Genomic DNA, 17590 nt, shown 5'->3' with positions numbered 1-17590 from the left:
AGCATACAAACAGCCTTCCCCTTCAGTTGACAGCCTTGCAAGTGGCCTTCGTGACAGCGGGAGGGTGTAGGTAACCCACAGTGCTCAAGCTCTTTCTGAGAAGGATGTCTCAGCTGCCTGTTTGCTCCCCAGAGCTCAGCCCCATGGGCTGAAAGCCAACGTCGAAGGCAATATCCATCTCCCGGGATTGCCTGGGGCATTTTCTATGCAAGCCAGCCACATCTGCTCTGCTGTCCACCAACACATGGCACAGAAAAGTGGGCACTGTAACCACCTACTGTTCAGTACTGGCCTGGCATTCTGAACACACCGTGTTGCATCAACACTGGCAATGCCTGGGCAGCTCTGGAGGTGGAAGAAACGCAGCCCCGCACATCACGTGCAAGGAAAGAGCCACTTTTAAATACCAAGCCCTGCATGTATGGAGCTGGGCTGGTGTCAGCATAACACTGCTGGCATGCCGGTGGCCAAGGAGCCAGCCACGAGCTCCCTGCAGGGCATGGCTTCCCCAGGAAGCCAGCTGTTGGTGTCATTTACCTGGTTGTGGTCAGGCTCCTGCCGCATTTGAGCTAATCGCTCCATGTCTTGCTTGAACTGCAACTTCTCCCTCTCCAGCTGCTTCTGCGCCGCACGAAGCCTCTCCAGGTCAAGCTGGTAGGAGGCCTTCTTCACCTGCAGCTCCTCTCGCTCCCGCTCGAGATCCTGCCACCCTCTCTGGACCTGCTCTTCTCGCTGGGCCAGCTGAGCCTCCTGCTCTGCCAGCTCTTTTTCCCGCACTTCCCACTCCTTCTCTCTCTTCCTCCTCTCCTCCTGGTGCTGCGTCTGCTGCTTCTTCAGGTTGGCCAACTCCTGGCGCTGCTTCTCCAGGTTGCGCTGCTTCTCTTGCTCCAGCAGCGAGGTTGGCCGAAAGAAGCCTCGGGTCAGAGCTCTCTCGCTCAGAGCCAGCTTCTGGTCCTCGATGTAGGTGTCCTGCTGCAGCACGACACCCTAGGAGAGAGGGGACACAAATGACTGCAGCAACCGCTCCACAGAGAGAGGCTCCATGCCTGAAAACCTCAAGATGCTGTATCAAACCCTTTCTTCTCCCACCAAACTCACAGTTCAGCACTGCTGCATTGCAGCTGAGTGACCAGAGGATGCTGGCAGAGCATCTCCCCAGCAGCTTCGCAACTTCAGGCAAGCACCAGTTCACTTAGGCGGCAGCTCGTTCCTATGACCTGCCAGCACGCTGCCTGCAAGCCAGCCGCAGGGATGTGACAGGCAAAGGGGAGATGCATGTGAAGCGCGAGTGGCTGTTACTGACTGGTGGGATGCGCAGTTCGGGCAAGCAGTGTGCAAAAGCGGGATGAATGGCCAAGCCTACCTGCAAAGCACTGAGCAGCTTATGGAGGCTGGTAATGGTTTGGAGGACCTGCTGCAAGAAAACAAAAGCGTTGCTATTAGATCTCACTGTGTGCCTGGGTGCATGTAAAGCACCCTCCTTTTCCACTGTGACCCACCAGTCTGACAAGCTGTACGGTCAACCCTCTACACCCTCGTTTTTCTCACCCTTCACTTGCAATGACTGTGTCATCCCCCAGTACACAAATACATCCCTGGGACATCTCAGACATGCCTGGCATTGTCTTCCTCACTTTCCTTGCTGTCAGTGCGGCAGGGAAGGAAATGTTTACAGAAGCACTGAACAACACACATGTCATGGGAACTCCCAGGCTGTCTCTGTGAACCATTTCCCACAGCACCAGTTTGCTCAAGAACAAGCAGAGCAATTGGGATGAAACTCAGCTGTTCACCTAAAAATTTCAGGGAGAAAACTTGAAGGGGCAAAAGAAGAAGACATCTTAAAATGAATGTGAACTATTTGTACTCTTCCACCCCAATCTGATCCATACAAGTCCCACTGTCCTCAGACAGAAAACTGCAATTCAGCAGGCACATAAGTACAGCAGGTGTGTTCATGCAGGCTCTCTGAAAACACAGGTAAATGTGAACACATCGTGCATCAATACCAGGCAACCTACTTTGGAGCAATGCCCTACCTCTAAATATATTTTTAGCCTAGCTAAAAAAATTCTTTGAATCTTCCATATTCTACAATTACTTTTAAGAAGAAAAACCACTGCTGTATTTGCAATAGTGGTGTGATAGCCAGTATTAAGGGAACTGCTTCTCATTCTGCCATTAATGCTAATTGGGAGTTATGAATGTGTATCAAAGGGAGAATAGAAATCTAATTGCCCCAATTCACTGCACCTGCAACATAAAATTAAACTCCCTCTGTCTGCAGATGCACAATAAATACAGCCCTGTGCATCCTAGTGGTAATTAACCCATGCTGCCTATAATCAGCACATATCATCCTGCTGGCAAGCAGATGACAATCAGCGAATTCCCTGCCTGAACATCCAAGGTTAAACAAATAAATGACACAGTGGGTTCAGCTTAATGTATTTAAAAGTCTACATGCGCTTCAGCAAATGAAATGTATTTTCTTCTACATTATCACCTATTGAGATAAATTCATTTGCCACTTAAGTGAAGGAAACAGCTGAGCAATGGAATCAATTCTTACCTCGTTATTCCTTTTCAACATGAACATCAGATTAGCATTTCCACCCTAGGAAAAGATCACAGATTTAATATGAGGACAAATGAGAAATCACACCAAATGTGTTCTGAAGCTGAACTAATGACAGACACATTAAACTTCCCCTCCATCTTCCATTCTGGGAGAATTCATGCATGTTTTTTAGACAAGTTAAAATCATATAAAAGAAAATGTTAATTAGGTATCATTTTGCAGTTATATGATGGATCGATCCACAGCAAGAATAGGTGCAAGCTTCTAGTTGACCTTATCATTTCAATAACGACGCATAATTAAACACATGCTTTAGCTGATCTGCAGACAGATGGCAGATAACCTGTGCCACAAAGGAATACAACTGATTTGCAATGGTTTTCAAGTTGGGATTTCAGTTACAGCAAAGTGGTTTTTGGCTGCTTACTTCTAATTTTGTTTTATTTTTAACTTACTAGGATGCACTCAATTGTCAAGGAATTCAGGCATTTCTCAATACTAGAATTGATGATCTCTCGAAATCTGAACTCAGTGGCAGCAGACAGATAAAACAGGCGATACCTTCTTTAAAATGCTGTCCGACTCTGTTCTCCGAAGGTCCTGAGCATCATCGCCTTCATCTTTCGCTCCACCTAAAGGAGGAAGCCAGCATTGACACTGGTTATTTAACATTTTAAATCATAGATGATCTTGCTAACGTCTGAGAAATTTAATACGGGAAGCTAGGATGTTTCATAAAAAGCAACACAGAGCTCTCAACACTTTAACTAAATGCATTTGCTCCCTAAGTATACAGAATATGTCCACACCAGCAGAAAAAGTGGATGTGAACTCAGATTAGGATTGGCTTTGGTTTCAGACAATGTGCTGATAAATTTGGCACACTCCTATTAACTGGTGGTCTGTCTAGCCCCTGCACTGCTGTCTACTAGCAGAGAACACTTGCTGAGAAGACATAAGACAAAATAAGAGCCAATGGAGAAAAATACCAGGATCATCTTGGGGTGTACTATTGCAGGTATAGTTTCAATGCCTCTCTTGTCTAAATGGAATTTACAGCTGAGTCAGATACTGCTGTGCAATACCATGTGTAATTTTATGCTAACAATTCACCCTTAGCTATCAGAAACCTGTATCTTAAAGGGACACTGGACTTCTCTATCTCGCCCCTGGGTGGCTCGTATCAGTGCTCCCCAGCAGAACTGAACTGAGTGGTGAGGCCACCAGAGTCGCAACCCTCCCCTTGCACTGCCCTTCCGCTTGCGGCGGTGAGGGAATTGCTCGGCTCCTTGGTCCTCTGGCTCTTGCCAAGACTCTTGCACTGCCCTTGCCAGTTGAAATGCAGCCCATGGCAAAACCCCACACCTGCCCTGGTAACCTCCCTACTGCCACTCTTTTAACAAGAAACAACTTTACATGCATCTGTATCTGCAGCAATCTGTAGGACACCATCCCTAGTGTGAAGGCCATCTCCTCCCACCACCCCCAGGCAAGCTTTGCTATTAAAGGCTGACCGTCAAGTCCTCCTAACAGACCTTCTCTCCTGCACCACGTCCTGGGACCTTCCACCTCTTTGCAGGAGGAAACATCTCCCTTCTGCTTTGCTGGAGGGGAGAACGAAGGGGAGTGAGGTTATAAGCCTTGCCCAAGGTTGCACAGGTTATGAACAGAAGAACTGGAGACGAAAGCCAGGTTTCATGCCTCCCAGCCTCCAGCTGAATAAACAGGCCCTGCATTCTTTGCCCAAATTCTCCCAAGACCCTACAACTATTGAATTACAATCTAATTCAAAAGAGGACGTTTCTACAGAAAACCTAGAGCTTGACAATGAACAGCCTTCATCACAGCAACAGAGAGGCACAACCCTAAACAAACCCCTCCAGCGTGAATATATTTGTCATTATGATGACAAGGCCTGTGGAGAGCTTTGCAGCTTTCCAATAGAGCTGGGAAAACCTCTACATACTTCTCATGTCTGACTGTCTGGAGCTAACACTGCCCCTTTAATGCAGAAGGTCAGACGAGGTCCAACAATCCCAATGCTGAGACAGACACCAGCGCAGCAAAACTGGCTGTATGGGGAGTATGAGTGAGACCACAGAGAAAGGAATTTGAAGACGGGGAGGTTTCTGATGACTAGGGCAAAGAAAGAGAGCATTGGGAAGCAGCCAACTATGCCGCTGAAATAAATATTCACACATCTCTTTGGGAGAGACTTAATTGCAGGAATAACACATGCAGTTGTATGTGGAACACAAATGCACAGAGAGCAGAGTCAGGGGAGAAGGTGCTTGATTCAGCAATATCCTCAGGAGGACAGGATGACATGTATTATTAACAAATGCTGATGTGCACATATGCCACTACTCACACTTGGAGGCATTCATCTGATGACTGTCAAATCCTCCAAAAGTTTCTGCCCTTCTAGGGAGTGAGACGGGGCCAACTCCTCCTTCTTGTTCCATGGCAGCGCTGCTGACCTGCTGCCCGAGGGCAGTGCCCAGGCTCCTGTTCACCAAGTCTTGCAGGAGTTCAACTGATAAAAAGCAAGGATATCTCTGTTAAAGACCACCTCAGGCTTCTGAGCTATTTTCATCCCTGTCTGGGCTCAGGTCAGAAATTCACACACCTTGCTGTGTTAAGAAACTACGTTACTATGACAATGATACGAACAGTATGCATTCCCCCTGCTAAAACTCAGTCTGTTTGACCATTAAATCCAACTCCTGAAGCTCTACACAGGCTTACACCTTCCTTTTTTCCTCCAGGCAACCCTGTTGTGCTCTGACAACAGTACTTAATTTTTAGCCTCTCCAAAAATCACACGGGAAAGTTGCCTGAGGTTCCATCTACCCTTGCCTTTGTCAACAGATTTGCTTGCCCCTTGCAAGGACAAGCACCTACTGGAATCCAAGCCCCCATCTCACACCTTGCTGGGACTGAAGCACAGCAGCAATCTGGACAGTTCAAATTTCAGCCAAGGATAAACCCTGCGGTGCTCCTGACCCTGGTGCAGATGCAATGCACGGTTGTTCTCTGTGCTGCCTTCTTTTCAGCCCTCTTTCAACAGCCACCAATATGGGAGACAATACCATGAATAGCAACATCTCCTTATCTATTCTGTTATTCTGACAAAGAGAAGACTTCTGCAAAACTGGTGCTTGAAGATGGTTTCACTGACGATGGGTTAGTTGGTTAGTGTAACTACCATGTCGCCCTGACTTGCTCACCCTCATTTATTGCAGTTTTCATAATGGCCTCTCCTTTTGGTGCCTCTTCTGTGTTGGCTCTGAAGAGCAGCCTGGAGCCTGGCATGTCCTCCTGCACAGAACTGTCTGCCATGTCCTGGAAGATCTTAGTCTTCTCCTCCAGCAACAGGAGGATCTGCTTATCCTTCTGCTGAAGTTGTTCTGTGGGGGTGAAGAGAAAACAGATGAGGACAGAAAACAAAAGCTTTGGCAAGGAAACTGAGAGATTCCTGAGATATTGGCTCCATCTAGTGGAACCTGATGATACAACCATGCTCTGTGCAATCCTGCACAGTGATGGCACCCAGCAGACTCAGAAAAATAATAATGCAAAACACGATGAGGTGCAAACAAGGACGGCAATCACTTACTGCATGCGGGTTTCTCACTCCTTTGAAAAAAGTAATAGTTAAATCACAAAACCTAACACAATTTCCGTTAAATTTTCAAAAATCACTCCCCAGATCTGTCCCAGTCAGGATTTTACCTTTCAGTCCTCTCACTTTTGCGTCCCACACTTTCTTTTCAAACTCGGACTCACAAGGGACACCTTCATCTTCATCTTTATCCCTGGACAAGAGACATATCCCAATTACTACCAGAACATGACCATGTGCATCACCTGCCTTGCAAGAACAGCTTTGGAGCTTACATCGTGTTGATTGTGTCTTGAATGATCTGTATCCAGCCGTTACGCTCTTCTTTGGAGCTGGCATGGACTTCCACCATTTCGGGATCTTTTACACCCGTACTGATCAGGAACAAGCCCTTCTCTTCATGAGCCACTTCTCGTACGATCAACTTCTTTAGAGAGATCACAGTGGATTTCTGGTCCTTTGGATGGAAAGAAACAGGTGAGGAGGGTGAACTCCACTAGTTCCCAGATGCATTAAAAAGGCCCCAATAACCGTACTGCTACCTCTCTCAGGTTGTAAACATTTTTGAACCTATTGGCTAATAAAAAAATAAATCATTTTAACGGGGTTAAAGAACAGAAAATGGCTTGCTTTCCTCTGGTTCTGTAGGAAAAGCAATTTAACCTTGTTCCATTTCAACAAAGAATTAATTTACAGTTGACTTTGTGGTTTTGCAAGCTCTGCCATATTTTGCTCTAACTCCGGCAGACCTTTGATCTCCTCTCCTCCTGCCCATGCCCTCTCCTCACTAATATCACAGCTCCTTAAACTAAGTGCAGCTTGATAGCCCCTGCTTCAAACACATTATCTTCACCATCTCTCCCTAGGAGAGAGAGTCATCTTGCTTTCAAAGCCCACAAAACCCCTGCTGTTCTCAGAAGCTCACAGCTGACTCCTGTGATGGAGAAGACTTGTGAGTAAGATGACGTTCATTGCGAGCTATGGTCTCTGAGTAATCAGCCTGCTCGGTTAAAACACCCCTTTGCTGTTGTGTCATCTGCATATGAGTCAGCCTCTTTGTGCATTTTACAGGATGCTACAACTGGGGTGATCTGGTAGTGGTTCACTCGCAGGACCTGTGTGCAAACCAGCTTCCCCTCTGCAGGGCACTGACTCTGTGCAGATGGCTGGTGGAACAGGAATAACAAATTATCAGCTTTCAAAATGTTCAAAGAGTGGAAAGGTCACAAGGTTTAGCCAGTCTAGACCATGCCTGCGAGGTACAGCCCCAACAGACTCAATTAGGTCCCAGGTTTGGTTTAGCAGGTCAGTGTGCCTAAGCCCTTTTATGAAGCCTGCCTTCAAAAGCTAATGTCTTTGGTCTTGTGCGTTACAAATATATGCCTCTGACATTTATTTTCAAGCTGTTCTGTTGAATTTACTGCAGTGGCATTTCACCCCCCTACCCCCACAGTAGCTCACAATGTATTAGGACATTTCCTTCTGCTAAGATTCATTTTTACAATGTTTGCATTATCCCATTGCCCCCTCCCACTCCAATCACTGCTTCAATTTGCACAAACTGAAAAGGAGTTAAGTGTATCAAGTGACAGGCAGGTTTTCGAGGCCAATTATCAGCTGTGCCAGGCACTGCAGAAAGGGGAGGTGGGGCATAAAGACTTGTTTTCCTATCAAAAAGAACAAGAGTCTGCTCAGCAACCAAAAGTGTTCTAAGTAAGAAAATTAAGTTGTCACGGAGGAGATGTCTGGCTTCGCTGCACAACACACATCAAGGGTCTCCAATATAGAAAAGGAAGGAGGAGAAAAAAGTTGAAGCCTTACCAGTGAGGCAAAGACATACTTCTGGTCCTTCTCCTGAAGGAATATGAGCATGTCAGAGAGGAGAACAGCCTGGACTTCTGCAAAAGAAAAAGCACACCAGTGCAATATAACCATGCAACCTACCACAAAACAGATTTATTTGAATAACACCGGTGCTGGGGAGCAGTAGGGCTGCCTTTGCAAATCCTGGAGGCAGGGTCAACTTCCCTGTTAGCAGGAGGAGCAAGGGCAGCTCCTGGAGATGCTGGGTCAGGTTAGTTCTGAACTAACGTTGCGTTAAGCAGAACGCAACAGCACTTGGGAAACATGCAGGATTTTCCCTCATCTGTTGGAGCAGGGGTGCTCCTCTCCAGCCACATGCTTTCTAACAGGTAGGACATGGGCATAACAGCAAAAGCTAGGGACACTTACTGAATAGAAGCGCTGCTTTCTCAAACAATATTTTAGCCCTCAAGCAAAATATCTGCACAGGAAGCTTTGGGTTTTATGGTTCTCTTGATGAGTGGTTTGTGGAGTGTAAATTATCGTGCAATAACAACGTTTGTCGGTTGCAGTTTCTTTCCCAGGACATACTGACTTCAGGAGCCACCACTAATTCAGCTCACAGACCAACACAACTCTTGCAGACTCCAAGGGGAGCCTGCAGGACCTGGCTTTCTTTCACGGGAGAAGGAAGCACAACATCAGGCCAACAGAGGATTTTAAATCAATACAGCCTCTTCCCAGAGTACACAGACAGCCTTCCAAGTCTCCTAATGACATATCATAAAGTTGCACAGCAACTACCAAGTACAATGCCCCACCCAGAGCCCTCAGTACAAAGGCTTTTTGTGTAATGTACTTGGGAAATCTTGTGACAGAGAGGAAGCAAACCAAAAAAAAGTTAAATCATCCCGTGGGTAATTCCTTCCATTCTGCTTTGGGAAGACAGGATCCGTTCCAGAAACAAGAACCACCAAACTTTAATCAAAGCTACAAAATGAACTCAAAGCTCTGGGAGATTTGCGAAAGTCAGCATTTGACTCTGTTCTTCTCTATCATCTGTGCACTTTGCAAGAGTGCTAAAACCCTCTAAGAAAAGTTTTTCCTCTACTTCTCTGTGCTCCATATTTCAAATCCTGAAAAACAGCATGAACGTATGAACCAGTTACTCCCACACTGGACTATGCAGCTTGTCTGGGGGACCTGCCCTTGCTGGGAGCTTGCAATACAGACAGAGGTATGTTTGTGCGTTTCTATGACTTGGAAATGCAGATGCAGTCTGTACTTATCACAAGATTTCACAACAGCAGCATAACTTGCTTCATCCACCACCTAAAGTCAATAGTCATCTTGGGTGCCTAGAAACCACCCGTAAACTTCCTGTTTCCACAACCTCAAGATAAATCCTACTTGGTATGGAATTTCGTGTTATCACTGCCTCCCTGCACAGTACAGCACCAGGCTACTTGTCCCCATTCATGCCCAAGTACCGTGGTTTAATCCGCCGATGCTGGAGTGAGAGAAGGAAAGCTCAGCCTTCCTGTCAAGCCTGAGAAACAGCCCCGACTGCTCTTACTGCTACCGTGGTCCCAGCTGAAGGCTTCCTTGGGAGTTTTAGTGTTTAATTCAGTAGAGGATGTCAGTGCTCAGCAGAGCACGGCATCTTAGAAAAACTATTTCCACCTGGTAACAAACAAAAAGCAAATTCCAGAAAACACTGACCAAACAAGAGCCAGCTGCAGGGACACCAGAGCCTCTCCTGAACAGTTTGCGTCAGCAGCTCAAGAGGTTCAAGAGCACCAAACGCCTGGGACACCTCTCTCGAGTTCCAGGGAAACTGGGATGGCAATGCTGGGCCTGGGCAGCCATACTACAGACCTCAGAGCAAAGGGGAGGCAGCGCTGCTGGTGGGCAGAGCCGCTGGGAAGCTGAGGTTTGGGGTTGGATGCAGCGAATGTGCTTCCTGGAACTGCTGCACATGTGCACCGTGGCGTGGAGATCTCACCCACTGCTCTGGGCAACTGCAGCCCCATCATGTCCTCCTGGCCCAAAGGATCCCCCAGCAACTCTGCTCCTTGGCTGACACACCGAGGTGTCAGCACAAGCCAAGGCTTCAGCAGTCACCAGGAGGAGAAACAGCTATCAATCACCCCAGAAACAGCATGAGGAATCAGAAATGCTGTGATGGGAAGCGAGTGTGCAGAACAGGGAAAGCTCCTGTCAAAGTGTCTCAAAGCGGAAGAATAAATCAAGGCTGGAGACACCAATCTCAGGACTAATCTTCCATACAGAGAGGGTGAGCTGTATCCTCCCCCTGGCAGAAGACAGGATAGTCTCACCTTTTAACCGGCCAGCTGCATTTTTTAGAGAAACAGGCCCATCTCGGATGAGCTTCCGATGCCTCAAGTCCTCTCTTGCAAACATCTGGCCACTCTTCATCCTCATGATGGACTTGCTATCTGTTCGGTTGTAAATCTCACCAAGGCGCATTTTCTTTTCATAATTGCTGACTTTGCTATTGACTGCAGCAATCACATCTTTAACAAGGTTTAATGACTGAGTCAAGTCTTCGTGTTCCACCTCATTTTCTTTGAACAGAAAGAGAAACACCTTGATTTCACTTCATCCTTGTGGACTGATTTTACTTCCTTCCTCGTCTCCCTCCCAGATTCCCACATTAGAAGTTTTTAATACTTTTATGAAACAGGCTGCATTTTTCCCCCTTAAGGAGACTTTCACAAAACCTTTCACATATGCAGTTAAGGTTGGGGGCTATTCCAATATACTTTGTATAGGAGACAGTATAAGTGAAATGCACAAATTAACCACATATTTTAGCCTTTACCAAAAAAAAAATCAGGCTGGGAAACTTTGGAGTCTAAGCGTGTTGCTCCACAATTAGCTATAGACAGACTTATAATAACTAAATCAAGGTAGCCAAATAACTAATCCTAATTGGAGATATGAAACTGAGTTATGTCACTACAGTGGTGTGAGACTAGCGTGGTGTGGTGTGCATTAGTTGGTCTACTCTAAGAAAAGCATCCAATAAATTTACTGTGGAGGAACAAATACATGCTTAGAATAGAGGAACTGACCCTTACCTTTGGTGTACTGCAGTATCCTTTGTAAAAGGACCGGGTACTTTGTGATTCTCTGTGTTACCAACAAGATACATTCAGAAATCCCAAGACGCCTCACCAGGGAACTGCTCATTTTTTTCTAAGGAACAAAGATGAAAATTTCAGTATTGTAGCAAAGCACTCACCAGACAGCAGAAAGGACATACTTCTTCCATCAGCTCTGTCTGTTCTACCAGGTCCTACCTTGACAAATGCTTGAAACCGCTTGTCCTTTGAGTACAGATCTTTGAAGTTATTTACTGCTTCATTGTGATGCCCGCAGAATTTGCCGTATGTTTTTTTCATTCGCTCAGCACTCTCACCAGAGAACTGCAAGACATGAGACACAAAGGTGCAATTTGCACTGAGCTCCCTGTGTGATATCCCAGCAGTGCCTGCCAGTCTCTAAAAAGAGCCTGAAACCAACAAGTCCTAAATCAAGCAAGCATAACTATAGAAAGTAAAGAGCTGAGATTGGGACTTCACTAAGCGCACTCTTACTGCAAAATTTGGGATTTTATTCACAGGGCGTAAAAGCCAACAACAAAAAAAGTCAAGACAGACAGAAAGAAGAATGGAGAAAGCACAGATAAAGAAAATGACCCACACAAAGTTAAATAAGAGGTCAGTAACTCAGCCAAGAAATACACTGGGCATATTTTGCTGTGGTCTATTTCCTGCGATCCAAGCTATGGTCAAACTGTTCTGTGCCTGTCAGGGAATGCTTCTCTTTCCCACAAAATAAACTAAATTAGTTTTCATCATTAGACCTTCCTCTGAAAGTGCAAAAAATGTATCACAAAGAGATTTTTACATGTGCGAAGAGTAAAGGTGCCGTCAGCTGTGATTATCTGACAGGCATAAATAAGAGGGGAGAATGCCTTGTTTCCAGCTGTGCTCTCAGAAGTGCAAGCATTTTTGAGCTCTTACTTGATTCACTAGGATGTCACCTATCCTCTTGATAACAAAGTTCTTTTCACTTTTGTCTGCCAACGACTCCTTCTTCCTTTCCAGAATCCGCTGGAAGAAGTGACTGTGGATGTGCAGCAAATTTTCCAGGCAGGGAAAGATCTTGTCTACGACTTGTTGATCATACTGCAGTTCCTTTAACATCCCTGCACTGTATACATCGTTCATGATTTTCAGGGTGCGGACGTGATGCATTTCCGTCTGCATTAGCTCTGTATGGGATGAGAACAAGGTCAAAATCTCAAAATATATGTGTTTTTTTTTTTCAAATAATTTCTGGATATGTGAAATGCAGAAAGCAAGCTTTCACTGAATACATTACGTTTCTAAGAACTTCAAGAATTAAACTTTGGTTTCTGAGGAAACCAAGTCAATGCTCCCATTCACTGGCCTAAAGCTTCCCAAATCCACGCACCTATCTCAAGAAGCCATTTACAATGCGTGAAAAATGAAGATGCAGGTTTCTCACCGTAAATGACATCTTGCCGTTTGACAACATCTTTGTTTTGCTGCTGTAGGAACTTGCTGTCCACCACCTGGCTCCAGGACTCTGCCTCCAGCTGCTTGGAATCTAATTCCAGGTCTCCCATCAGCTGTCCTTCGTTCATGTCCGCACCTTCACAAACCAAGGTAGGTGCCATTAAGATGTGGGTAACTTGTCTCCTTTCAGATTCCTGTCTACTCATTTAGGTTTAGGCTTTCTCTGCCATACCACAGACATCACACACCTTCTCCTTTACTCAGACAAAAATGGAATTATGCCACGTAAGGACCAGGTTATGTAAAGGACTTTCGTATTTACTAGTTGCTCAAAACTAGTTCACCATTTTCACACAGACCAAATTCTAGCTCAGATAAAATACAATGGATTCTTTATGTGCAATGCAACATCATCTCAGATAAACAAAATATCAAACACCCATTTTGTCCTCCTTCATTTATGCCACTGAATCAGACCTTTGTGAAGTCTGTGTTTTCAAGCTTAGAAGGCCAGAACTGATGCAGTAAACACTACATAAATTACATACACACATATGTATCTTCAAGAAAGATTGCTCATTTGTGCAGGAACTGGGAAATTTTCTCGTCACAATGAGCATCCCCTTGTTTAGTCCTTAATAAATTAAGATCATTCTGCTCTTTTCAAGCAAATATTGGCTAAGATGTAAAAAAAATACTGATTATATCCTAAAAAGCACCATATAAAACAAATATTTAAACTTCAGAAATTACTTCACTTTCAAACCCACAAAACCAAGCAATATGTTTTTTCCTTCCCCTCTCTGGGAAAAATACAACAGCCAAGAAATCAGCATGAAAAAGGTGACAAGAGTGAAAAATCTGTGGCTGTAGAAATGGGCAGAACGCAAGATGAAATGTTGGTCCCTGAGCTAAACTCCAAGTAACTCAACTGTAACTGAAACCTTCTAAATGTTTTCTCACAATTCAACAGGCTAAAGAAATTACTATGTGGGCTTTGTTTTAGTTTATTGTACTTATATGCTAAGATTAAAGTGAATGCACTTTAATTGTCAGTTAGAAAGGAAAAACACTTGCTGAAATGCCAAAATGGATTTTCTGTTTCTGGAAGCAGCACTGAGCCTTCCTTTTCCTATAAATGCCATGGGAATCTCTTACCTTCGTCAACCAGTGACTCCGTGGATTCATTCACCCGGCTGATTTTATGTAAGGAGTCCGTTGACTGCGACAGGAATTTCCAAGTGTGTATTAAGCTGTCATCGTTCCCAACTCTGCAGAAGAACAGAACACCGAATACTGTTTATGAGATTAAAAAACCAGCCAAATGTACTTTCAAATACCCAGAAGAAATGCATTTTAAATATGAATGGAAGGCCAAAGCAAGTGTTGCACGGCTATGCACAGAAATGCACTTCTATTAATTGGTTTCTGACAACTACCCACTGGGGCTGAACAAGTTGTGAGATCTACAGTTCTGAGTGATGGCGCTTCTTCTATAAAGAACCACACCTGAGATGTTATGGTTTGGATAATTCCCTGTCATTACTTTTCATTTTACAGTCACTTCCCATCCCCATTGTCCTTGTTGCACACAGTGCAAAAATGCAACACAAAAGACGATCCAAGAGAGTTGCTACCTCTGAGAAAGATCAGAAAAACTGACTGAAATAAATTTTATCATAGATAGCCAGGGCATACAAACTGTCCAGAACATGTCAGTTCATGCTACTGCCCTGTGTGTAGAACTGCTCAATATGAAGGTAGTGTAGGAACCATAAATTTGATTTTATTCTAAGATTTTTTGTAATTAATTACGTACAATGCAGTCCTGAATCAGCATGAAGACTGTGGCTTTGTGCCTCCACCCTATTGTTATGGACACAAAAATTAGCACTATACCTGAGCTGCAAATGTGTGCTTGCACAGTACCCAGCCCAAGGCAAGGGAATTTCCTCCTGGAGCCCAGAGCATCTCTGTGAAGTGGCCTTGAATAAAACCAGGCCAACTCAGATGCCTTTGAACTCACGCCATGACTAAACTAACACAGACAATCTGATGCTGAAGAAGACAACTGATGCTTATCATATATAATATGGTTATTTCTGCTTTTGTCATCCTCTTTTGTACCTTTAACACAAATCATAGTACGCAAATTTATTTTTAACGAGATTTGAATTTCTCTATGCTCGCAGCATCAGATAATACACACATACTCACGTACACAGGGAGAAACCTTACCCTGCAATGTTCTGTATTGAGACACTTTTTGAAAGTGCTGTAGGCTGTTGTGATCTCCTGTTATTGAATATTGAGGTTACGGTGTTTTCATCAGGAGCAAGTATTGCAGAGCGAGGGCGCTCCTTGGGTTGCGAGCCTGGAAGGGAAGCGTCAGAGAAAAGTCAGCTCATGCAACTGCGCTGTCAGCTGTGATGATGACTTCAAGAAACCAGGCTTTAAAATTCACTTATTTTCCTTTCAAGAGTTGTCACCAAGAGATCTCAGCCGTTAGAAACAGCCATGCAAAGGAAAGAACATCAATCCCTGTGCAGAACTGACTGCATTGCACTATGCTTAAAAGATCTAGGTGGGATCGGCTAGTCCAGAAACATACAGCTGGGAAAGTGAATTTGGTTTTGTTTGATAAATAACCACATATAGCAATCTACTATGTTTCTTTTTAATTTCCCTCAGCCTATAATTATATGTATCTTCCTGCTTCTGCTCAAACTTTTTGAGATAGGTTTTATTATCAGTATGTACCACAGAGAAATGCTAATCCTTATCTCATTATACTATCACACACCTTTAACTAATCTTTTCATATTAATTCCAGATTTTCCCTTCTTCATCTGCTTTTCTGCTTTCTGGAGTGGTAACTCTGAATTTCATGACAAGTACTGCAGTGGGTACATCTGTACCATGCAGTGTGGTTTCATATAGTGATCACCACGCTATCACTAAAGAAGCTTATCAAATCATGGCACCTCAAAATCCATCTGTGCTATTTCACTCTTATTTTTTGCCCTCAGTCACACTGGGTGGCTCTGTAGTGCAGTGTATACCTCAGTGCAGCAAGGGAAATGTTATCAATATTGTTCCTATGCAAATTTAAACTTCCTGGTTTTTACTACCTCAAAGCACAAGACTAATTAATTAATTAAAAAAAAGTATTTTGAACAAGCATCCTCTCCACTTGTAATCTTAACAATTTCTGTTAATGTAATACCCATAGTTGGGTTCTTTCCAATGTTGGACACCCATGGACATAGGTTGTGTCTTCTAGGTTTTGTGAACTTCTCATTTGTAGGCATTCAGCAAGCTACAGCAGTCAAATAGTTATTCTAAATCTGAGATGACTTCACATTTCCTCAAAGCTACATGGACACAGCAGAAGTTGATGAACTGTGGGCAACTTCAGTACAATTTCTGAAATCCCAAACTTTGCTTATCATGCACAGATGTTCCCATCCCTGCTTTGACAAATTCTTATCTTTCATAATATCGAATATCAGTTGTCAGAACAGTTGAGAACAGCAGATACAGATACATCACCGAAGCAGAGGGAAAGGAAATTTTCTTACTTTTGTTTCTCATGGTTACTGTGGGTAATGAAGAGGTATCATGAGCCTGCAGCATCCCTCTCTGTGGCTGAAAGAAAAACAAAATTCACTGTAATTTCTTCTTGCTTTCTCCCATCAGACTGTGCCACATAACTAAAATAAAAAAGCTATGTATTCTCTGAATCCTCTCAGGGTAGTTCTTGGCTGTATGTGTATTTTTATATGTATATGAAGGCACACACACATGCACTGCCCCCCCAGTTGCCATCAATGAAATGGGCAAATTAACAGATGGAGAAATGTGCAGTAAATAGGAAAATGAGGAAAAGTGCTGACAACACTGAAGAGAACTGAAAATCATAAATGTATAAACACTACGTAGCTTGGAGAACCACACTGCAGAAGAGGTTTCTCACATTTGGGGCAAGCATGAATTTGTATGTTCCTCATATAAACAACATATATATTTAATAGTTGTAATTATGCATCATATACACATGATGCTGCATTACAGGATACAGCATTTGAGAATTAAGAGATATGGCACAAAAGGGTGCTGGACACCCCTGAATTTTGCCAGTGAAGTGTTTTGGTTTTTGTTTAATCAAAGCATAGGTCAGATCATCTCACCATAAGGTTCCTGTGTACTGCAGGGAACAATGCAGGGAATTTGCTGCCAACAGACACCCTGTGGCAGTGACCTGGAGCATTCACAGAGTCCCAGGGACAACTACTGTATTAACATGAGGTTCTGGGGTATTGCAGGAGAGCCCAGAGAAATTATTCACTATAGTACAGGGGCTGAAGTTCTTTCAGAAACACTGGAAACTTCAGGATGTAAAGTAGATGATGTTATATATCTGCATGCTAAATTGTTTAAACGTATTTGTTTATTCAGTAGAGTAGCTGAAATCTCTTACCTTCATTTTGACCTTGGCACAAGAAGCAAAACTTTCCTTACAGCCTTTGTGAACAATTGCATTGCAGTCTGTCAAGAGTAAAAAAACCAGCCAATTAAACAAAAAAAAAAAACCTCACAGAAAACCCGTTTGTAATCTGAACTATTATGTTGCACAAAGAATTACAACTTTCAGGCACCACCGTGGTTTATATGAGTAGCTACAGATACCGAGAGACAGGCTGCTTTCCTGGATAATTAGCCCTTTGTTTGTTAACAAGATTTCCTCATGAAATTTAACAGGAAATTCTGTTTAAAAATCAATGCAAGGTTAAGTCGCCAGGGTCCAAAAGGCTCTTAAATTAAAAAAAAATAATAAAATAAAATAAGGAGTCATTCCTACAAAAGAAAAGGTGGAAAGCAGAAGCAGAACATAAACAGAAACCACCTGAAGGGCCAATATTTTCTCTGAAAACAGAAATACTGTCCTTATCAAGACAAGGACCCAGAAGACAGGAAAAGGACAGGAAAATTAATTTACATAAACTCCAA

The 17590-nt window shown here is 43.8% G+C and overlaps 1 protein-coding gene across 18 annotated transcripts in view; it reads right to left on the bottom strand.

Annotated features, from left to right (window-relative positions):
- Positions 1-17590, bottom strand: part of AKAP13 (A-kinase anchoring protein 13) — a 215210-nt gene that overhangs the window by 7914 nt on the left and 189706 nt on the right. For 12 of the 18 annotated variants that reach the window (XM_071814007.1, XM_071814018.1, XM_071814013.1 and 9 more), the window contains 19 exons: positions 17061-17128; positions 16162-16228; positions 14819-14954; positions 13739-13851; positions 12570-12716; positions 12062-12312; positions 11336-11461; positions 11114-11231; positions 10349-10597; positions 8028-8104; positions 6482-6663; positions 6317-6399; positions 5812-5991; positions 4953-5117; positions 4117-4185; positions 3143-3213; positions 2573-2617; positions 1364-1414; positions 538-987 (listed from right to left, as the gene is read on the bottom strand). In XM_071814007.1, coding sequence (XP_071670108.1) covers positions 538-987; positions 1364-1414; positions 2573-2617; positions 3143-3213; positions 4117-4185; positions 4953-5117; positions 5812-5991; positions 6317-6399; positions 6482-6663; positions 8028-8104; positions 10349-10597; positions 11114-11231; positions 11336-11461; positions 12062-12312; positions 12570-12716; positions 13739-13851; positions 14819-14954; positions 16162-16228; positions 17061-17128 — 2648 coding nt within the window. The remainder of the gene's footprint in view (positions 1-537; positions 988-1363; positions 1415-2572; positions 2618-3142; positions 3214-4116; positions 4186-4952; positions 5118-5811; positions 5992-6316; positions 6400-6481; positions 6664-8027; positions 8105-10348; positions 10598-11113; positions 11232-11335; positions 11462-12061; positions 12313-12569; positions 12717-13738; positions 13852-14818; positions 14955-16161; positions 16229-17060; positions 17129-17590) is intronic. The other 6 variants (XM_071814015.1, XM_071814019.1, XM_071814023.1 and 3 more) reach the window with 3 other exon arrangements.

This window comes from Patagioenas fasciata, chromosome 12 (genome assembly GCF_037038585.1).
Source record: "Patagioenas fasciata isolate bPatFas1 chromosome 12, bPatFas1.hap1, whole genome shotgun sequence".
Taxonomy (NCBI): domain Eukaryota; kingdom Metazoa; phylum Chordata; class Aves; order Columbiformes; family Columbidae; genus Patagioenas; species Patagioenas fasciata.
This window is presented reverse-complemented; position numbering and strand designations above follow the sequence as displayed.